This window comes from Musa acuminata, chromosome BXJ1-11 (genome assembly GCF_036884655.1).
Source record: "Musa acuminata AAA Group cultivar baxijiao chromosome BXJ1-11, Cavendish_Baxijiao_AAA, whole genome shotgun sequence".
Lineage (NCBI taxonomy): Eukaryota > Viridiplantae > Streptophyta > Magnoliopsida > Zingiberales > Musaceae > Musa > Musa acuminata.
This window is the reverse complement of record NC_088337.1, coordinates 2,431,311-2,455,316: the sequence shown is the minus strand read 5'-3', so window position 1 is coordinate 2,455,316 and position 24,006 is coordinate 2,431,311. Positions and strand designations below refer to the sequence as shown.

General features: G+C 37.5%; 2 protein-coding genes across 4 annotated transcripts; one reads left to right on the top strand and one right to left on the bottom strand.

The window, feature by feature from the left end:
* The first annotated feature begins 787 nt into the window (after positions 1 to 787).
* Positions 788 to 14,653, top strand: LOC103970290 (uncharacterized). Of its 3 annotated transcripts, none has more exons than XM_009384007.3 (10): positions 788 to 977; positions 2,045 to 2,196; positions 2,574 to 2,661; positions 5,057 to 5,306; positions 5,413 to 5,583; positions 5,880 to 5,933; positions 8,048 to 8,145; positions 10,732 to 10,854; positions 13,886 to 13,975; positions 14,316 to 14,653. In XM_009384007.3, the coding sequence occupies exons 1-10, from the start codon at positions 918 to 920 to the stop codon at positions 14,442 to 14,444; spliced, it is 1,215 nt and encodes a 404-aa protein (XP_009382282.2). In that variant the 5' UTR covers positions 788 to 917; the 3' UTR covers positions 14,445 to 14,653. The 3 variants fall into 3 exon arrangements, with proteins under 3 accessions (XP_009382282.2, XP_009382283.2, XP_064945119.1); XM_009384008.3 differs by having other exon boundaries at positions 814 to 977; positions 2,092 to 2,196; XM_065089047.1 differs by lacking the exon at positions 788 to 977 and adding an exon at positions 1,104 to 1,295 and having other exon boundaries at positions 2,092 to 2,196.
* A 291-nt stretch (positions 14,654 to 14,944) lies between these two features.
* Positions 14,945 to 16,011, bottom strand: LOC135596840 (uncharacterized). Its single transcript, XM_065089048.1, has 2 exons — positions 15,463 to 16,011; positions 14,945 to 15,361 (listed from the first exon to the last, which is right to left on the bottom strand). Exons 1-2 carry the CDS (start codon positions 15,919 to 15,921, stop codon positions 15,089 to 15,091), a joined length of 732 nt encoding a protein of 243 aa, XP_064945120.1. The 5' UTR covers positions 15,922 to 16,011; the 3' UTR covers positions 14,945 to 15,088.
* Between the last annotated feature and the right edge of the window lie 7,995 nt (positions 16,012 to 24,006).

Genomic DNA, 24,006 nt, shown 5'->3' with positions numbered 1-24,006 from the left:
TCTGCGGATTGGCCAGCGGGCCGCGATACCACGTTCGGCGGTGTCCAAAGCCCGGTTCGGCATGCGTTGCCTCGGGTAGATGTGGGCCACCTCGTTGGGTCCCATCGCCGGCATGAGGTGAGTCGTCTTGTTCCCTGGCTCCGGTCCCTTCCTAATATTTGATCGAATCGACCTTTTTATATTTACCTTTTTATTAAAAATTAGACTCAACTGAGTTGCAATTTAAGCTCAATAGAAATTCATAATTATATTATGAACAACATATTTAGATGCATCATAATTCACATTGTTAAATGCTTCAAATCATAGTGATTTTTTGTCGTATAATTAAAGGTCATTGTCGATCATTACTTTCCTTCTTATCCAATCCAATCCGGAAAACTTGATACGGATCCCATTTATTTGAATCCAATAAGCCCACCAGATCCGATATTGCATCATGGGTCTAATCCAAACGCCGACCCGGGTTCCCCTCGTCACCAATAAGATGCCCTAATCCTATCGGATTCGGACCTCCATCATGAAAACGACCGACAACATCCACCGCTCCATGTCGCGGGCGTGAAACTTGTGGTGTTCCTGAAGACCAAGACTCCACGTACCTGCCTGTCGTACCCCGTTCCCATTGTGAGTGGGTATAACGTGAGATCTGCAGCAGGGCCCCGCGTGGGCTCCGTTGCTTCCGCTAGTGAAAAGGTCGGTGGATTTCTGAGTACGAACGAACCGGTGAAGCATTCTTTTCCGCCGTAAAAGGAAATCAACCTTTGGAAAGACATCGCGTCCTCATTCGATCCCTCCTCGCTTGGTATGTCACACGCCCAGGAGTCTCTCAGGGGCCGCTTCTTCCACTTTTTCTTGAGAGCCCGCTTGATTCAAACCCTAGATCGCTCGCTTGCTCGACACCCTTGCTTGCATCGATGATGAAGAGAGGAGCCAAACGCGCTGCCCTGACCTCTGATCCCTCTGCCGATGCTGGCGTAAATCTCTCTCCTGTTTATTCTCGCAACTCCTGAGCTCTAGTTCCCCCTTGTGATCCTGTTTTGTTGACGCCGTTGTTACCGAGTTTTAATATTCCGTGCAGTTCTATTAGGTTTCTCGGTTAGGGTTTCCGGTCCCAATCCGCGGAATTGGAGCCGTTGTGAGAGCATAACCCCGGCTGATATAGTTTGGGATTTTGAAGATCAGAAGTGTCATATTTGCGCCTCTTTTCTAATCTTGATTGGTTTTTATATTATTTTATGATTGTTTAGTCTGCGGAACGCTAAGAATAAATATGGATGCTGTTCTCGCCAATGGTAAACAGAGTCGAGCGTTAAATGCTCCGTTGCAGTTCAATTGTTTTATTAGTTAGGGTTTCCAGTCCTTATCCATGAGATATTTCTGTTTGATTTAGTTTGACATTCTGGGGATTAAAACCATCACATTTATGCGTTTTTCTATAGACTGTTTGTTTTATATCGTTTTCCTGATCTTGTAAACTGCAGAAACCATGAGATTCTTATGCTTTGGTTGTTGGGCTAAAGTTTCTGATACAGGAGCAATTTTTTTTTAATGAAAACTCATTATAGTTTACGAAATCTATATTTTTTTTAGATTTAAAACCAATTAGTTCTTTGTGACATGGACTGAGGCTATCCCTGTCTTATTTCTTGACATTCTTTGCCAGTCACAAGAAAGCTTAGGGAAATTGTAATGCATCTAAAAAGCAAAAGTGCATGTGTCAGTTCCATTAGTTTTTCTTTGGATAAGATATTCTGCATCGCTAACTTGACCTTTTCGAAACTTCATACACCTTATGAATGATGTACATGATCTGCTTAATTTTTTATATAATGCTGCAGGTTGTCATAGTATCCTATTATGATAGCAAATATTATGTTGAATTTCTGCCAAGGGACAAATTTCTGCTGACTAGCTGTTTTGTTGGTCTGTGCCACGAGAGAATCACTTGTGAAGAATGTGAAGCATATAGTATTTCTTTTTTCTAAATTGCATTGGGTGTGCTTGTGAAATGGTTCCCTTTTCTATCCTCAAAATAATGCAGCTACAAAGTAAAAGAGTAATGGACGCACCGTCTTTTGGTGTTCACAGGGTGGAGTCTTCCCATCAGCATCTGATGGCAGGACCCACACTAGATCCACAACGTGCAGAATCAGCGCATCGGCATGTGAGGGCTCTTAATTCTCAGTTTGCAAGGTGTTACTTCTTTCTACTTTAACCTCCTCTTCCTGGTTGATCTATATATTTGGTTTGTCTATTTACAGCTTCACATGGATTGTTTTTGTTCATCTTTTTCTTAACTGGATGTATAAAATACTTCTCTTGGGCATTTTTCTTTTGTATACCTGTGAAAGATTTAGCCATTTTTCCAGGTTTATCAGATCAGGATAGAGTTAAAGTTCAAGGAAAAGTGTTTCTGATATCTGGTTCTCCCTTTTGTTCTTTATTTATTGAGATGTTTACTAGGTCTTTTGATTGCTCATCTTTTTCCATTGATTGCTGGTCAAGGTACTTTGTATATCTTATACATTTTTCTCTGAGGTTAATTGGATTTGTTTGTTAATTTTGAACAGCTGGGTACAATTACAGTTACAAAGTCATCCTGATGAGCTTTGGGAAGATGGTGTGAGTGACTATCTATCCCATGCTTCTCACATAATGGTAAGTTTTCAATACACCACTTGCGATTTCAGTTCACAATAAATTTATTCAGATATTTTTTACTTGGATATATCCAGTCAATTAATCATTTTTGAAACTTAATTTTTGTGCTAATATAATAATTCTGTCTTGTAATATGTCTATCTACAATTTTAAATATGCTGAAAGTCGATAGGCATATTATACTAAGATTTCCAGTACAGTTGTTTATAGTCTGTTAGAATTTGTTACCATCCTCAGTTTCTTTTGCTACAGGCATCCAGTGTATACTTCCTCCTGTTCTCTGATCAGATTTTACGGCCAAGAAGGCTGTTCTTTAAAACCTTGCACTTTTATGATTCATCTTTTAGGATTTGGTATCCAAGTCTGTCTAGGCTGGTCTACTGTTGTATTGTAGTCAAACCAGTACAATGGAGGCCTACTATAAATGTCGATACTGGCACAATTATTGTGAGAGATATAGCTCTGTGATTCTCATGCTATGATAGGTGGGGTTGGCCTTTCAGTGTTTAAAATACACATTCACTTAATGCAAGTTCCTGTTTTTACTATGTTCCCCTTATATTAACCACTTTAATTTGAGCCCAGCTAAGGTAGGTAGCCTATTTTACAGTTTAAAAGGTAATGAGATGGGGATATTTCGATTTCTCAATCTGGTTTCCCATATCCATGTTATCATAAGAAAAAAGGGAAATTTGCATTGATTATGATAAATGGGCTCCAGGGTTCCAGGATTCCCTTTCAACTTCTTTGGGATGAGTAGTGTAGAAACCAATAAACACGCCTTTTTTTTTTTTCCATGGTGGACATTGTATTTGAACTCTAAATTAAGTTAAATTTAAATTGGCCATCCAACCTATGCTATGCTTTTTACTAAATGGTGTTGAATTTAGTTGTGCAACTCAGGCTATGCATATTTCCAGTCCAAAGAGACTACCCTGACCTTGTGCCTAAACCCAAACCAACCATTCCCTGATTTACGCCTTCTTGTTTGAGCCTAACCGAAACTCAAACATCTGATTTTCCATTGGGACAAGCTTGGCCTTGTATTGGATCAACAGAATAACACGATTTACATTAGATTCCACAAAATATCATGCAAGACAACTCCACAACCACAACACTAATTGTGAACCACTGATAACAATCCAGCACAAAGGGGGTTTATGCTCTGAAATGGGACCATGTTCGTATTAATGGCAACTTACACAGTATACGTATGCATATATGTTATCTCTATATGTACACATCTATTAGGCTAACTTGTGTTGAATTGTTCAGGTTGTCCGATCTTTAAACTGAGCTCAACTTGAGTTCGGTCACGTTGACATTTTCTTGATCCATGCTTTGACCCAGGGTTTAGATGTGCTCGATCAAACCTGTCATCCACTAAGTTGTTTTGCTAGTTGAATCGAGTGTTATACTTAAACACTCTTGTCGATAGCCACATGTTGTGTAGGATATATATCCATACTTCCATAAGTCAGACTCTTCAATCTTTCTATTCTATTATATACAATATTAAAATGTAAGAGTTGGTTTTTTATTAATTTGAAGGCTTCTTAATTTACCTTCCAGTATTTCACAATTTTCACTGTATTACAGTCTATTATATTTGTTTTTTTTATTATAATCATTTTAGGTCTGCTTGTGTCTTCATTTTTACTTGCCATATCATAAGTATAAGTACAGGCTCATATTGGATATGTCCATGCAACACAATTGAATGACTACATATGTGTCATTATATACCATATGAGGCAGTGATGCACAAACAGCTTCTTCTGTATGTAAAGGAGACTATGACTATCTCGGCCCCCTGTTATATGTGTTGCTGGTTTTGTTTTTCAACTTGGAACTTCAGGCTTCTTAGATTCGGCAATTAGTATTAGTTGGAGCATCTTTCTCAATATTGGATTATTTTTTAAGATATATAGTCCTTACGAGTTTATCATGCCCACCCATAAGACCATCTTTTGCCTTATGGAGAGATTCACAACTGCAAGCAACTGAAATTTTGTAGACGTGGTGGCATGCAAGGATTTACCTATCCTGAGATTAGGTATAAATTTTATATCTTTATAAAACATTCATATAATGTCTTCTGTTTCACTTAAATTATAGTTTTGAGATTGACATGATCTAGGGTAAGTTGTTGGGCTACCTTTGATGTGGTAGACTGATGTATTTATTATGGGGGTTGTATACTTGTATTCACTCATGGCACTGTTTCAAATGTCAATCTTGATATGTTTTTTAGGCAATCCTTTTCATAAACAACTGATCTTTTGTGCTTTTCTAGTTCCTTTCATTTCATTTCATTCTGATTTTGATGACAGATGTCATTGAAACTGCTCTCAGGTTAAAGGTTTTTAATTTCTGTGCTCTTGTTTAGGAGAATTTCAAGGATGTTGTTGATTGGCTTAAGGCAAAATCAGCAAAGCAAAAAAGTGTGTCAATTGCAGGATCAACAACTGACGATAATAACACGGTGGATGTATTTGAGAATAATAAAAAGTTGATGCACTCTAATATAAGCAATGGGTTTGCAAAGCAGCAGACAACAGCTAGCATGCCGAGTTTGCAGAAGTCCAGTCCACAGAGTTCTGGTCTATTTTCATTCTCTCAAAAACCAGATTTTGCTGGTTGGTTCTTGGTTTTTATTGTAATTGAGGTTTTCTGTTACAATGAAGTTAGCATGACTGTTTGTAATTATTAGTAAAATACACAATTTTAATGAATGCATTGCAGGTTCGTCTAGTAGTCAGAAGAGCTTGTTCACTGTATCAGAGAGCAATAAAGCAACAGATGTCACCAACGGGGTTGTAAAACAAATGACACCCGCTAGTTTTCCAAGCTTTCATGATTCGGGTTCGCAGAGCAGTGGTCTATTCTCCTTCAGTCAAAAACCAGCCTTTTCAGGTAAATTGTAGTCTCTGTTATATAGGGAGATGAAATATGACATGCTACAAAAGTGCCCCTTTGTCTACTTAACAATTTTATTTGAAGGTAGATGTGTTATCAAATTCAAAAATTTGGTCTAAAAGCAAATTAGGCACCTCATGCCATCTGCATCAGGACCATGAAAAGGATAATGCATTTAATTATATACACCAGCAAGATAGTTTTTCTCATGGTTGTTGCAATTATTGTAGATCCTTTGCATTTTTTTTCTTGAGTTGCATAACCGTTGTCCTTGTTTTTTTTTTTTTTGTCAGGAATGCAGGGTGATGCTACAAAAGTCGAAGTTTCTGGTGATGTGGATGATGAAGGTTAGACAAAGGACTACAATCTAATTGTTATACTTAGTAGTAAATGTGAAGTTTGTTTCATGGGTTTTACATGTCAGAGATATCAGATATTTGAGTTTATTGCTAATCAGTAGTTTGGGTAGGTGTTATTATCCAGGACTAAATGTCATGTCCTTGCACTTATCAGTTAAACACTAATACCAGCACTGCATACTGCATGCATCTTGTCATGTGTGGGTGAAGGTAGACAGTGTACTTGCCCCGCATGTTAGATTGGTGCTGGCATGGTATGTTGTGGGATGTGGTTGGCGTCAATTTTTCGGTTGTACCATCTTTTTTTTTTAAAATTCAATATGGACGGTATAACTCAGTTCTAATTTCTGTTCTAAGTAAAATGTTGTATCATAGCAATTACTAGTTTTATATTCGAAGTGTTACAAAAAGCCCATCATGTACATGGTGACAAAAGGGGGCTTTCAATGATTTTCAATGGGATTCCAATGTCCCGATCTCAACTGACTGCTGGATTACATGATTCAAGGAAATTAAGCTAGACTAGCTTAACCAAAGATAACTAGCATAATGTGGCCCTAAATGTTCTTCCATGGAGCTTGCATTCTTGTGATATGGGGTCATGCTAGTCGGCACTGGCCAAATTTTAGCAAGTACAGTGTGTTAGCATATGTGTCAGCCCTATGCAGTGGTAATCTGGCGATGGTTTTGAGTTGGAGTTGGCCTATATAGTGAAGATGTTAAGGCCTTAAAACAATAGTTACATCGATCTTGATCTTTGGTATTTGTTACACACAGAGTATGCGATGGTCATTAATCATAATAGCTCAAAAGGCATATGATATTCCATGCCATTGTTCAGATGGCACAATGCACATCTTGTGCTATCCAGCATCACTGAATTGCATGCCTAGGTGTGTCAATGACTTTGCTAATTGCTCTGGGCTGGTTAATATTGTGCTATGATTTGCATATTGAACTGCTTATTGAGTCCTTCAACCTATATTTGGAGTTTAGGCGCTGATTGTTGCATTTCCATGTATTGCATGTTAGACATCACTGCATTTGGAATAGGTAAAGGTCCCAACATGATTAACTGGTAGACACATTGAGAGGAAGAAGATAACGAAGAGGAGAGAGGCCAATAGTGAACCTTGTATCCATGCTGCCACTATGCTACTATAATAGACATGAGACAGTAGGGGGAGTAGCCGTCGGATATATTAAATCTTTTTTTGGGTAGAAATATTTACATTTTGACAACAACTTCTTTTAAAAAGTTACACAAGATTATCAACAATTTTCTGTGAGTAATAATATTATAAGAAATTGTATGAAGTAAAAATGTAATTGAGTGCGAATGAAATATCTATTAGTATCAGAGTCTCTTCTTCTTACAACCATTCCTGCATGAATGAAATAGTAACTTATAAGAATGGAAATAGTAACTTGTTGAAAATCAAGGGCAACATAACATTAGATCATATATGACTTTGCATATGATCTTGCTTAAAGTAACATATGGTAGTAAAAATTTGTTGTAGCTGATGTCTTCATGAAAGTATAAACTCGGTTGTTACTTGTCAGGGGAAGAACAGTTAGGAAATATTAATTTTTGATCAAAGAAACTTGACAATGCAAAGCTCCATTTACTTGAACGATATGGCATTTGGTTCCCTGCATAGTTAGCTGTTTCTGCTAAATATTATGGGTGTATCTATTTATGTTGCATATTAATACTAAATGCAGTAGTTCGGTTTCTTCTCCTACAAATGTAGCATTTACAAGTCTCCTATAGTTGTGCTGCATTTGGGGTTATGTTGAAAAGACAGTTACGCCGCATGCTGGATGTGCCATTTCCAACATGTTAGGCTGTTATCTTTATATGCGACTTAGACAAATGTAGACAAATGTAGACAACCAAACGAATCAGATTGGCACTTGCTAATGCAATGCATGCCAAGTGCATGGATCAACGGGCTAATATTTGTATGTAATTACTGAGGCTTTAGGTTTAAAATGTATAAATCTCTGAGTATGTTAATTTATAGAACATTGTTTGGAAATATTGTGGTTTGTGGGGTTGTTTATATCTTTTCTTTGTTTTCTTTTGTGAATAACAGAAGATGATCAAAAGAAGCCAAGTAGTCCTTCTCTGGAGAAAGCTGAAGAGAAGGGAATTATTGTTGTTCATGAAGCCAAATGCAAGGTGTATGTGAAGGTACCTATCTATAAAGCAGCGTTTTTTTGTGTACTTGTAATCTTGTATTGCTATGCTTGCCGGAGTGCTGCAATTCTGCCATTTCATTTTTTAGACACTGGTGACTTTGATTTTACTGCTGCAAAATTGCAAATTGAGACTCGTACTTTACAACCGATCAATATTTTGTAGTTCAAAATTTTTCATAGTGTAATCTGATATATAATCTCATGTGCATGATATTAGAGAGACAGTAGAGCAGATTGGCATTGTTGGATTGCTATGGCCTGCCAATTCCATTATTTTCTTTGGAAAATGGATCACATTTTAAAACTTATATTTCTAATTGTTAAGGAGATATAGGGATGAATATAGTAATATAGTCTCTTATTGCTTTTCTGTTCTTGAACCTAGAAAAGAAGAAAATAAAATAAGTTAATTAATGGGAGCAACCAACTCTATTAGATGATAGACAATTTATTTTTCATTGATGAATGAGATGTACAAATCTGCTGTTCATTCAAGATCTTCATTCAAGATCTATTGGTTTTGTTTCAAGTATGTTTCTGAACCTTTCATGGACAGAAGACCATAAGGTATTTGACAAGGTTGCACTTTTTTAATCATTGGTTATTTTACACTTGAGTTTCTTATGGGTATGTATATATGTACTTATTATTCCTGCATTGTTTCTTTCTGTTCCATTTAGAAATCAGGCAGATAATGGATTTTGTATCATAAGATAAGATAATCTGATAATCCTCTAATATTGAGCATTTTTAAGTGTTGTTTCTTTCCTCCTCATTTTAGTTAATTTAAAATTCAAGGATGCCAGCTGGTTAAGACTTTACTGTTTGATAGAAAGGTCAAAGGTTTGAATCTCATCCTCACCACTTCCCATTTGAAAAAAAAATTAAAACATCTTTTTATGATGGTAATTTTAGTTTCCGTTTTGTTCTTGCAAAGTGACAAAGTTTAGGTGTAGGTTGGGAAAGGAAAGTCATAGTCACTAAAAGTTTAGTAGCTCTCATGCATGTTAAAACTTATTCTCCTTGTCATCCACAGAGAAGGTTAGGTAGCCAATTCTATTAACAGTCCGGTTTCAATCTTAACTGAACTGCTAAAAGTTCTCTTGGAAGGGTACACTGTTCCCTTAGTTTTTAGCTGACCTAAAGGTCCAGCTAAATTAAAATGCTTCTGATGTGGTTTTTGTCATGCTAGTTGTATCTAATGCTGCATCATGTCGATTCACAGCATACACAGTCATGCATCAAATTTGTCCTGAACTAAGCCTTGGTGTATGAACTTATTGGCATGGGGCACATTATGTCCCTTACTAGAGCAGTCAGTTATTTGGATTCACACATTGTATGATATTTTGTTCCATATATAGGAATTTCCAGGTATCATCACTCAAGTATGATCAACAGTTCAGATTTTACTTTCTTTTAGAAATTGATTATTTTTTCATTGTGGTGATATTTGTGTTGCTTAGCTGCAAATGCTGTTACTAAAAGAGATCGCCTGGGTGCCTGTGCTGGTGCCTGAGTATTTAACAATCCTTAAAATGCCTGGGCTTTATTCACTATAACCACTCTATGTACACATACAATTTTAGTATTTATAGATATACTGATGTATACAGTTTAGTAAAATTTTCTAACCATGCAATATATGCATTTATAGATAACATGGATTGAGATAATATTAACATGTTTGATTCTTGTGTTAGTATAGTTTTTCAGTCTAATGGTTGGGCCTCACACCTCATGCATGCATTAAAAATGAGGAAAAAATTGCAGCTTTTCTAGTTCTTCTGACTCCTGACATTGTACAGTGAATCAAAAAGTATTTTACAATACACAAATATTCTGATTGATAAGAATAAGTTTTTCTTATATGCCGACATATTTCCAGTGTAATGGTGATCAGAGACTTTTGGGTACCAAGAAAGATGTTTACATAATTGCACGACTTTAAGAAGCAATGAAGAAAAAAAAATTGTTGATCCAATTTCAATCAATTGACCTAGGCATTGCTTCACATCTCTTCTTTTTTGTTTGGAGTATCTATTTGTGCACTCACGTCCCTTTTTTTTCTTTCGAGGAAAGCTTGTGATGTAGTTATTTGTTATCTTAGACAAACTGGATGTGAAAGTAATGGAAGTATGACTTATAGCTAAGTCCAAAAGGCATAACTAAAAATTTACCACTAATGTAGTGAATCCATGTAATGAAATTGTCACAATAATGCCAAGTGGAGCTATATCACTTGTAATTGAAATATACATTTAGAAGGTGTGGCTTAACCCAGAGACCATGTAATAAAAATCGATGTAGTTCCACAGAGAACTGCACAACTTATAAGTGCATTATTAAAGTTCTAGCATTTCATTGCTGATATTGGAAAAGCAATTTGATATTTATTTTCATGTGATGTCACTCACTGTTTTCCTGTTTGATAAGTTAGTTGGAAACTGCATTATTTTTATCTGATGTCACTTTTTTTATATATATTTTTTAATAAGGTAGTCAGAACTTGCATGCTGTCATCTGTTGTTGGCAAATCCTATTTCTAACTCTTTTTTCCTCGTTTTGCAAAATCTAGCCCGATGATCCTGCAGACAAAGCTTGGAAAGATATGGGTGTGGGTCATCTTTCTATTAAATGTAAAGAAGGTGTGGAGAAAGCTACAAAAGATTCGAGGCCGACCATTGTCATCCGAAATGATGTAAGTTTTTATACTTCATAGTGAGGTGAATTTTTTTCCAAGAAAAGAAAAAATATACTGATTTAAGGTTCTAATACAATGTGAATTAGAGCTTATTATTGGGTTTAAATTGGAACGCAAGTTCGCCCTCATAATTACAAGTTGACCTTCTGGCAAAATTGTCTAATTAATTAGTTGGTCTATTTCCCTCCTAAATACATGTCATACTTGAAGTCTTCAAATTGAAATTTGTTCTAAGAGATTTGAAACTCTTAAGAGCAAATCGAGTCCCATCACGACTCATAAGGGTAACGTTCATGGGGTCACACCACTACTTACAAGCCTATGGTAAACTTCATGAGGTAAATTTCCATTAAAAATATTGTACATGTGACAAAATAGGAATCTTTTATAGTCTCATGCACTTGTTGCATTAGTAAGAAGATTCCTTTTACTAAGAAAACAGTATAAGTTGATTTAGTGGAAGGATTCATGTTTCCAGATCCACAAATTACAATAAAGGTACAGAGTGTGAAGTCTAACTATTATTTCTTAAGTTTTAAACATGTCCCATTTTCTTTCCTGGTGTTTTATTGTATTGGAATTCCATCTAGCAAGATACTTCCTGATGCCTCAATCACATCTTGTTTACCCTCTCCAATTTTGACCATAGATCAAATGATGAGATCAGCTTTAATTTTGTCTGTATATGTTTCCAACAGCAAATTCGCTAGGATTATGTTTTGAAATACATTGAGCTAAGGAGTCCTTAATAGGTCTATGATTATCTCCTCTATAGATCAATTATTGATTTTAATTTAACAGGAGGGAATGAGAAAGAACTTCCCTCATGACAAGGGCCCCCAAGTGAGGATGCTAGTTCCTCATGTGGAAAATCAAGTTGTTTCCTGGTGCATGGTTTCTTTGTTTTGAGAAAGGTAGAACTTTGGGACTAGCCTTAACCATTGGTCTTGATGAAAGCTGGGCCTTGCTTGGTATAAATTCTTTCTTTTGGGAAACGTAGACATGGCCCTGAGATTAGCCTTCACTGCTCCTCCTGAAGAAAGCTGGGCCTTGTTTGGTGCGTATCTAGCTTGAAAGTGTTTGTTTCATTTGAGTCTGAGAAATTTGCTATCAGTGTCACTCTACTCTTCTTTTGTGAACAGTTGAATATCCATGAGTGAAGGGCTGACTCTTTCAACCAACTGATCAAATCTTGTTCTTTTTTCATAGTCCTTTTTTTATTAATCTTGTTGAGGTTTACCAGGAATCCCCTTCTCCAGAGGTGCTTGGGTGATCTCCAGTTAGTTGAATTTATGTCGCCAAGTGTTAAATCATTTCCATCATAATTACCCTGATACTTGTCTTCATCCATTGCATCAATGCTACAAAGCAGGGGTTCCAAGTTGCTTACCACACACCTTACATGTGTACCCCAGACTATCAGGCAGAGTACCCTTTTTTCCACACCAGATAGATTGTTCCTACAGTAATATGTATTTATCCCATTTATCTTCTCTAGATCCTCACTGTTAGCAGGAGACTATTTAACAAGACCTTTTATTGTTATCTCATTTTAAAATGAACCACAAGACTGTTTATTAGGAGATTCAGGGATTTTCTGGCCTGCTCAACATCACAACTGCAAGTGAAATGAATCAACATCAGTTTCACATGAGGCCACCTGAAAGATGCCTTCTTGTGGTTTACTGATCCAAATTCCTTGTTGAAAGGGTACAGACATGTCGATTTCTGCAGACTCTAATGCACCTACGTTATTCAAACGAGAAAGATCTATCGGAAGAGAATGACCTAATAAGAATGCTAGACTAAAGGCACATTCTTGCTTACGATATTCTATGGGTTCAAACGCGGGTTAGGTCTCCGTGGAACTAGCTATTAGGTCTCCTCTAGTAGACCATGGTCCTTTGGTTAGGACTTTGGGAGCTTGACCCTTTGTTACTTTGGAACCGGAATGGGAAGTAATATTTGGCCATATTAAAGATAAGAAGAGGTGACGGAAGGTTCCATAGCCTATCAACGGAAAAGCATATATCACATCTAATGACAGATGACGCCTAAGACACATTTCTCCTGGGCTGTAAGTCATGGTTTACGCCACTCGGCAAGTTTAGGTTTGTCAATAATTACAAAATCTACTGAAGAACCCTTGCATTCTCTCCTGCATAGATGATGAAAGGAAATTACCAGATCATTTTTCCCAAGGCATTCCCTTTGATGACTTGAGTCCAAGAATCCGATACGTACCCTCGAGGAGTTGGATTATTGCTATCTGCTGAAGTGAAGTTTTGGAGGCTTTATGGATTGCTCTATAATCAGGTCTATCCGGAGGCTGGTTCAGGTCACCCGGTTTTTGATTGCCAAACTCCATCTCCTGTTCTGGAGATTTTCTTCATTGGCGAGAGCCTTTTAACATGGAAGTGAACTTTAGAAACTTGAGAAGTATTCTTCCTTCTGCTTCACCTCTTGTCTGATACAGGTCTGAACCCACAGTGCCACAAGGCTCCTCTTGTGGTGAGCTGAAGTTAGCTAGACCTGTCTGTCACTAGACTGCTGAAAAATTTGCATTGCAGCATTGCTGAAAAATCTTCTTCTAATCGTAAGTTTGGATAATTAATGTTAGATTCATTTTATCTATTGAAAATCTTCATAGGTGGTATAGTGCCCTCCATATTCTAAAATAGAATTACTTTTACCCTGAGACTTAAACAATCAAGTGCAATCCACCTAAGAAAAATTGATTTTTGGACAATGTTTTGGTAGTGTAGTTCATCATGCTAGAAGAATCATTATCGCATGGCTGATTGATATGTGAGATAACAGAAATGCAGTTTAATTATGATTACATGTTGTAACTTACATGGTTTCATATCTGTATGTGTAACATATAAACTATGTACCAGTTTTAAGTTAAATTAGTAATTATCCTTTGTGGTTCTTTTTAATGTGTTTTAGAGCATCATTGCATCTTTTTTTGAAATTATATGTTCCTTACTGAGCTTAATTGTAGTTGGTCCTTGTTTTAATTCAGGTGGGAAAAATCTTGGTCAATGCTTTGATATATCATGGCATAAAGATGAACATCCAAAAGAATACCATCACCTCGATATTTCACACAGCGGTAACCTATCATGAAGTTACTTTCAATTTTGGTGCTGTAACTTACTACGATACCAGTTACTACTATACCTGGCGCTCTCTGCTTTCTTTTACTTCATACTGACGTGAAGCGGCAGCACTTGCATCTACCATACACTTACGTTTGTGAAAGAAACACAGCTTACCCTAACCGAGCAAGTGTTTTGTTAACTGATGCATATACCATAACTGATATGACAATAAGTGATCAGGCTATATATTTGTTATTGTGAATTCTCCTGTTTTCCTTAGATGTGCTTTTGTAAGATTAGGTAATTGCAAGTTAAATCCATCTGTCAACACTGATGATATGTGTGACTCAGGGTGGAGGACATGGAGCCGGAGCTGACAGTAAGGACATTGTGGCTCGTACATACCTCCTAAGGTTGAAAAACGAAGAAGAAACTACAAAGCTCGCAACTGCTTTCAAAGATCATACGCCATCTGACTAAAAGTATGAGGTAGTTGAGCTCTCACATGTAGAATGTTCTGTAACATGAGATATGATTTATGCGAACCCAATTCCCAAGGTTGTTGATGATATTATTCTTTTCCGTAACTGGTATGAAAACCAAGTTCTCGCTGCATCTGTTGTAGGTAGCATGAAGCTGAGTCTATGACAGTTGCTCTTCATGGAAAACATGACTAAAATTGTTTGTTTTGGAAGCTGTCCTACGGTGAAATTTTGTTTCAACTTTCTAGTCAACAAGACCAGCTTTAGTAGTCCATTTTGTAACTTAAATCGGTTTCATCATGCCTGGGATATTTTATGATTTAAAACCATAGTAGATTATTATTACTATATGCATCTACTTGTTCCGTTTGTGGAGTCAGCAGCAGATAGGTTCTGATGGAGAAAGCGAAGAACTAATAATTAGATTGCATCATCCAGTTCAGTAAAGAGGCAGCGTTTTAGCACCAAGAACCAGATTCAAATGACCAAGTCTCAGAATTGATGTAAGAACAAACATTTCTTCTCTTTCCTGTCAAATGTCGCTTTAGAATTCGCCAATTTCTGTATATTTTGAGTTCATAATCGTATGAACAAGATTGATTGTATCACTTTAAACACACTGTAATTTGCAGGGGCATCTCATCAAGGTGCAGCGATCGATATTTTCGCGTTGAGGATTGCGATGCATTCGGTCGGCAGCCCAAGGAAGGCGTTCATCAGGGCGTCGTTGATCGGATCCACCACGGCTACACCAACCATCTTGCACCGTCCCTCTTCATCCATTCTCTCTCCCCTGCCTGCCCGCATCGATCCTCTGGACTCCTCCGACGTGAGCGTCGTCTCCACCATCAAGGGCGGAGCTCTGTAGATGCTTCCCACGGAGAACAAGAACCTGGCTCTGAACATCAACTCAACCTGCAGAGAACAGTCATCACTCTTGAGCCAAGTCATGCTTCGTGATAAGTTTAATAGCTGGAAATCGAAACCATCAGCTGACGAGTAGTTTCCACCACCACCTTCCCACTCCTTCTGCTGATGGTTCCCTGGAAGACCACTGGAACAATCGCGATCTTTAGGAGAGGTGGCAATGGCAACCCCAAGAACTTCGTGGTCGCACCCGTGAGCGGCGGGATGTACAGCGTCCCGACATCGAAGGAGACGCAGAGCATGTCATCGGTCCTGTCCTTTCTTCCCACTGCATTGCCGACGCCTCCTTTGGCGTTGTACTCGAAGTCCGGATACCTGGAAATGCCCAGTTTGCAACCTTCCAACGTTTCGAACTTGACGCTGTATGCATCGGGGGCCGGCACAACTCTTCCGGTGGATTCCTGCTTGCTTGGGCCGGTGTAAGATGATGAGATGGGCGAGCATGCTCGGGACCTGAATCTGAGAGGCTTTGCTGGTTCAAAGCTGAGGTTTTTGGCTGGCAACTTGTGGAAGAGTGGAAGATGAGAAGGGCCGATCTTGGAACTCATTTGGTTTGCACAGAAAAGAATCGAAGTAGCAAGGGAAAGAGAAAGGGTGTGGAGGAAGAATCATTAAGTTCTGCAGCAGGGAATAGCAATGTCTGCTAATTTTGAGGCTCCAGTAGCTTGGTGGTCACTCGTGGCCTTATCTTTGATCCTGACCAAGTATACCCGGCGGACCCGAACGCGGGAACTACGGGTGAGTGAGATGCCATCAACTCGCCCGCTTTCAAGTACGGACTAGACCTGTTTGGCCCGACAGAATGGGTCCCACCGGGTCCTCTCGTTTCCACCAATCGAATCATTTTTCCGCGCGAGAATAGTTATCGCCACCACGGTATAATCTCTCTTTCCTTTTTTTTTTCCTTAATCTTTCTGACTCTTTAACGATCCCTTTTCCTCTCTCTCTCTTTCTGACCTCGTGATATCGTTTATTTTGCAAAGGTTCGTTTGTTATCCTGGTAAATTATGAATTATGATATAATTCAATTTTCATCGGAAAGAATTATTTAATTATTTATCCTAGATCTTTTAACTCCGACCTTCTATAGATTTAATATAAATATATGGATATATGATATTATTTAGATATTATAGATATCTCATCTCTATTTAGTCACGTGAATCAATTAATGAGAGTCTTTTCTCATCTTTCTTTTGATTTGTTTCTGATTTATCGCTCATAGTGAGTCTTATTCTCTTTAGTCACGTGTTCGATAGAAATAAAGGAGAAAGTGAGTCTTATTCTCTTTATAGATCGATATCGCTACAGTTTTCAATTTTCAAATCGATGATGGTATACTCTTAGATCAAATAAAAGCTTTATGAATGGGATCAAAAGGTACATATCATAAATTTGATATATTATTATTTGATTTCAGATTTTTGACATTAAATTTTTTTGTATAAAAGTAGCATGAGGATTATTTTTATGCTTACAATTGGTATTAGAGTTATATTTATGAAACGAAGTACTTTAGATCTATTTGTTAGCATGTTTGCTTATGAACAATTCATCTGTATTGCTGATATACTTTTTTATCTAATCAACCCTATCTCATATGAGGTTCCTCATGCTTGATTAATGTATCGCTGTCAATAGTTTATTATTAGCAATAGTATTATTTAGGGTGGTGACCTTCGATGGCTACCAGCCAAGTGGTAGGCAGTGGTTACGTACTTAATGGAAGTATCATGGGGTGCGACGACTAAGCAATGCGACAATAGTAGTGTCGCTATATGCATCAACTACGGTAACACTACTACCAGTGATTGTTGCAACAATACCGTTACAGTAACACTTGCTGGCTATGATTGGCATCAATTGGATATCAAAGGATGTGGTTCCCAATGGCTGCATAGCAGAACACGCGAGCATAGCCATGTGTTGTGGCGATCATGGGGGTTGCTAGTTGGCGTGTGTGCATTATCGCCCGGTGGGATGATCCGTCGATGGCACTCGATTAACGGTGCACCACGGAGGCATTCCACAAATGAGAAACATGTCGGTACGACACGATGATCGTTGTGGTCTTTGATCAACCACATGATGAAAGTTGCCTCACTACGGGGAGTGGGCGGCACATAGGCGTAAGGGACGAACGGTCACTGCATTATCGAATTGTGTGTGTAGGCACGGTGGAAACAATAGCAGCGTCTGCAAGGGAGGCTACGAAGGTGAAAAGTTATGATTTATTTTTAAAATTATAGTTTTACCCTTATAAAATATTTTAATTTTAACTTATATCCTTTTGATAATTCTGTCCTTCGAATATTTTCTCTACATATTCTAACAAAATTATGGTTTTACTATTCAAAAATTAAAAATTCTTACTTATGTTCTCAATTATAAAATTAATTAATTAAATTTATTTTAATTAAATATTTTGATTAGACTTGATCATTATTGTATTTTGACTACTATCGATCAATTAAGTTTCGATCAAATTTGAGGAAAGTCAAAATTTTGATCAATTTTAATTTTGATGGGCCTAATTGAACAAATGGTTATTCTAAATCTATGAGCCAAAATTTGGTAGACTAATTCTTAGCTTGTCCAATTAAATATAATTGATTAGTATAAGGGTTTCATGCAGAATTAAAAAAATATAAATTATAATTTTTAATAATTTTTTCATATGAAATATTGATAAAATTTTAATTATTATTTTAGATATTTGTTTAGTTATTCACATATATATGTTTACAATTATGAAATAATATTTATTTTTCATGTAGAGATATGATTTATGTTCATTATGACTACAATTATATTATTTATGTTCATTATGATTATAATTATCATATAATTTTTTTATTCTGATTAATATTCAATAATTATTATGATTATTATTATTAAACTATTTCAACATAAATTAGGTTAAAAAATTTTATGAATATTATTTATAGCTTATATACTTAAGTCTTATCTGACTAGTAATTATCAAAGTGGTTTGGAATGATAAACTTATGAAATGTAAATTATAATAAATATTTATCTTTTAAAAATATTTTAAATTATATTTAAATTATTATATTGGTTTTATAGCCACCAAAGTGGTGTAGACTAATAACTTATAAAATTATATTTAAAAAATATTTTAAATAATATTTAAAAAAAATAATATTCATAATGACATACATAATTATGAGATTTAGATAATTTCAAAAGAGAATTTGCTTCGAATATTTATATAATGGGATAGAATGATATTGTTTTGGATATCTTTATAATATATAATTGTATACCCAAAGTGATATCAATAGTTTAATATTTACTGAAAAACTCAAAGTATTAACATTATATTAGAGTGATACTTCTTTTATTACATTCTTATAAATGGTCTATAATTTTTAGATTAATTGATTTTAAATAACATAAGCATATACAATTTACGCTGAGTGTGCTAGATTTTGATCAGATCAATTGAAAGGATCATAGACTTAACTATTGAAAATTATATGAAACAAATAATTAAGATAAATGATCAGGAAAAGTTTAAAAGATTTAATTTTATAATAATTACTAATAATATGTAGACTTCATTTTAATCTATTAATTACGTACTAAAACATTTGTTTGATAAAATTGTATTTTATAAATTTATTAAATATTTTATAATAAATTTATCCTTCTAATATTTTTTTATGATTTATTCAAATATATATATATATATATATATATTCATTTAAATTAATAAGTAAATAGATCAATATGTGTAATCTTATAAAAATTTCGTAGGGCCCAAGTATAATAAATAAAAATATATTTATAGAAATAAATAAACTTTAATGAACAACATACTATCGATAACATTAAGAATGATAAATATTATTTTAGAAGAGTTCCATATGATTTTTAAACATTTTCAATTGATTTTGACAATGCATCGGCAAACAAAGATCAAGAAGAAGAAGAAGAAGAAGAAGAAGAAGAAGAAGAAGAAGAAGAAGAGATCGTAGCCGTACGTACTCGGCAGGGATCGGAAGAAGGGAAAAGAGGGATCGGCGGAGACGAGATGGTGGAGGACGGGAGAGAAGAGGGGTCTCATGGGAAGGGTTTGGAGCTTCTTTGTGCCGCGCACCGTTGTCGAGTTTCTTGCACTTCTCCCGCCTCTTATTCTCTTCCAGGCTTTCTCTGTTGCGTCTTGAATACGTTATGGCTGGTAGGGGAGAAATCTACGAACCCAGACCGAGTGTTTGACCCCAGTGGGTTGGATTCGGCCTCTAAAACCATTCCGCATTTGGGTCGGGCCTCTTAATTCTGAATGTGATGTACGAACCCAATCTTAGTTTCTGTTGGGTTAATAAGACAAGAATATAATGATTAGTGTGTCTGATAAGGGAGAGGACGTAATGTTTTCTATTTCATCATCCTTGCTCACGAGATGACGCCTTCCATCAAATAATCGAATCGAACTGGCATACTGTCTGGTTTCACTTTACATGGTTAGACCCATTGATTCTAATAATTATGTGCTTCACACATTTCAAGGAGAGAGACACAGACGAAAGAGGATATCCCCCCCAGCCAGATAGCAGCAGCAGCAGTTCATCTCAGTGGCGGCGATCGCTCCGGCCTCTGGGCATATACTCGTGCCAATTTTATCTCAATCATCGCCAGCACTTCACATCGAGTAGGAACCTAAAGCGCTTCGATTCGCATGGCCGCGATCAAATGCAAATGGGAGATCTTTTTTCCTCCTCTTCTCCCGCATGTTCGTCCTTGTGTTGCCTTCCCTTTCAGGTGTCCTTATCTTGCCTTCGGTCGAAGCCACATTCCGACGCAGTAGGTGATGGGGATCGCAAATGTGGCAGTGGTTGCTCCGTCGCCGTCGGTCGTGAATCCCACTTCATTCAAGGCCGCACAGGTAGAGGACCATAGACTTTATGGATGGCAGTGGTTGCTAGCTTTCAGTATGTGATGTGGCCCAGAGTGGGAAGGGCTTTTCATACACAGGATTCCACTGATCCAACATCAGCTGCAAAGTTGTGGATTGGAGCTGCATTTTTCTTCACTGCAATAGTCATGCATTTGGTCGTCAACGTATGTAGTTTTCTGTGAGGACCATTTAACATTTCACCTCCAAAATGGCACTTCACTGCCTACACCTCTCGGGCTTTTCTTTCCGGGCATTCAAGCACCCTCGGCAGCGCCTAAGTTGTCGTTCTCTTCGATAGCCTCGTTAAACGAATGCAGAAGATCCATCGGGCACAGTCGCCTACCTCTTCATCGTGTGATCTATCGATTACTTGAGCTGCGATCGACGGGCCAAACTCGATGCTTGTGCCTCTCTCTCTCTCTCTCTCTCTCTCTCTCTCTCTCTCTCTTTGTCATGGCAGGTATTGGGGAATGTCTCGGTCTCGCACATGTTACTTATGTATTTAATGGTTTCCTTGTATGGTTTCGCGAACGCCAAGTTTGGTACAGTTGCAGCGGAATGAAAGGAAAAGGCTAATAAGATGGTTCGGGACTTCACCCTCGGGGTCGACGTGGCTCGGTTCGAGTCCGGATGATAGGGGATCTTTCGAGGATGACCCTTGGGACCGCTGAGGCGACAGACTGCAGTGGTCCGATCGAGACGGGGTCGCCGTTTCCTTCGGGAGGAAACTCCTCGCTTGGGTGTTTAGTGAGAGGCCTCCGTTTTCGTACCTGCACACAAGTCGGGTCTGGAGAGCTCGGCCCGACCCCTCCGACGATCAAGTTAGCGAATAGTCGTAGGGGCTTATTCTCTTGTCCTTTCCTTCTTCGGAGCGCGAGGGTTTTTATAGTGGGGGTTACCGTTGCCTGATGTGCCTGCCCGTAGGGAGCAGAATCGTACTTCTGGTAGCGTTTGACATGGACGTTGGCGTGGCGTGAGGGATCGAGCTTGAGCAGGATGTTAATGTGTCTTGGTCGGCATTTCGGCCCGCGTTGACCAGATGTTGTCAGGTCAACAGAGGTGCGAGGCGTCATCTGGGGTAGCTGACATCACCCGAGTCTTATTACCCTCATCACCCTTCTTGATAGGCTAAATGAGCACGCCGCATAAGGAAGACTTCGGTCCTTAGGCTGAGCACATTGACGTATCCATACAAAGAGGAGGACGCACGAGATCATCATGTGATCAAACGAAGTGCTGCTACAAAACCAACCAAGATATATATATATATATATATATATATATAATCTCATGACCACTAGTCTCAACTTTTTGCAACCTTTGGATGATTCTTGGAATATTCTTCCACTGAATCCCATGAAATCGATACCCATCTCACTGTTGATGATTTCATGTGCTGTCATAGTCTGTAACTCGTCTCCCGAGAGAGACTTTTCCTGCTCACAGTAGCCACAATTTATCTTTAGGAAAAGATGCTTAGCATATTCTATTTTCACTGGTAGATTGACATCTGCAACAGTTTCGGTGCCATTCGGTTTGCTGTTCAGTAACCTTTTTGTAGAGAGAGTTGAGAATATACTTAGCATATTCTTCTTATTCAATCCCTTGAAATTGGCCTCTCTCGCTATTGAGGTTTAGTTTGCTGGGTGAGTATGATTAGGTAGAGCATCATAATGCTGTCCTCGATACCTTCAATTATTGATTTTAATTTTTTTAGCTTAACATTCATTTTAACCCAATATTATTTTGATTATAAACCACTTAAACTTTTACTCGCATATAAAATAATTCATATATTTTTAAAAATATAACATATAAATCTCTCCCGTCATATTAATAGACGTTGACTCATAATAAATTATTAATATAATGACACATAATTTAAGTTTAAAAAAAAGATTCATTTTAGTCCTTATGATGTTGATTATGTACTACTTAAACCCTTATGACTTTGTCTCATCAAAACTGAGTTGACAGTCATTAAAGTCTGCTTACATAATATGTTGATTCATAATAAATCATTAATATAATGATCTATATAGTTTAAGTTTAAAAAAAATATCTATCTTATCGAGAAAGAGAAAGTGACGGAGACCGTAACGATGGACAAAGGCGGAGAGGTAAAGGTAGAAGATGTTGAAAGTAGAGGTGAGGGAGAGCTGGACCACCACATTATAGGCATGAAGGGTGAGGGTATAGGAGAGGACGAAGTGAGAGACAATGGAGATAAAGATGCTAGAAGGAGGAAGAGGACCATGAGACCATTGTATGTCTAGCGTTGGACTAGTCGACATATCCACATGAGGTAAGATCGAAAGCTCATGAGCTTGTCATCAATGTAGGAGAGGCTATATGCGTATAATACTCAACTAAGTATCAACAACTAGGTGCTGCAATTGGTAGTTGCTTCAACGATGATGCCTCCTCTCGTCATTGATGGTGGTCTCAATTTTTTAATTTTAAATTATATATATTATTATATTAATGATTTGTTATTAGTGTCACATAAACGGACTTTAATGTCTGTTAACCAAGATTTGATTGGAGGAATTTATATGCTATGCTTTTAAAAATGTAAAGTCTATTTTAGACATAAGCAAAACTATAAGGGCTTTAGTGGTCCATGACCAAAATCACAAGGGCTAAAATGAATCTTTTTTAAAATTTAAATTATACGTATTATTATATTAAATAATTTATTATGAGTTAATATATCACGTAAGCAGCCTCTAACGTCTGTTTATTCAGACTTGATAAGTAGAACTTATATATTATGTTTTTAAAACTATAAGAATTATTTTAGATATAAATAAATTATAAAGACTTAAGTGATCGATAAACAAAATCACAAGTTAAAATGGACATTAATAATTTTTTTTTACTATCTCACAACACTCATGCAAAAAAAAGAAAAACTATATAAAATATATCAGTATTTTAACATTATTTATAAATATAATATTTCCCTTCCTCGTGCTATATTCATGACAATCTGTTATGTATGACACCGAATCGTATTGTACCGTCCGAGATTGGACACATCAAATGAACGGCGAGACTAAGCTCTCTTGCGGTTTGTAACTGTGTTATTTAATGCTGTGATGGTGACAATCGGATGCCATGACGTGGCCCAAGCTACCTGATCCCACGCGGCGGTCCTCGTTTGCTGATGTTTCGTGTCAAATCGGTCAACGTCCGGGCGCCACACCTGGTGCCGAGACTTGGGTCAGGTTTTGGACTTGGTCACGCGGGACAGGTGCCCATCTATTGGTCGCCGGCAAAGAACATCAGGACCGTCGGTCCTTCCATGGATCGTGGCCGTTTGATTGACGACCCAACCCGCGCCGAAACGCCGTAATGAACAAAGCCCATTTGGTGTACCAGCTCGGAGAACTCGGCCGAACTGGCGTGCGACTTTGTTGCTCCCGGATGCGCATATTCCCGCACAGTTCCCGTATACGTGACTGCCACTTCTCTGACGACGCGTACCCAATTTACAAGAAATCCCGAAATAGAAGTGGTAGGAGTCCGCGATATTTAGGAGTCTCATTACACGTCACATGCGATGAGGCGATGTTACTTACCGCATGAGGTATCTTATGCGGATGTGCGGAGTTGGGACTTGCCTTCCCTTCCACATACATACATACAATACACCAAGATTCGCGTCGCGTCCGATACGGTTCGAGTGGTTCTCCCTCTCTTCCCTTCC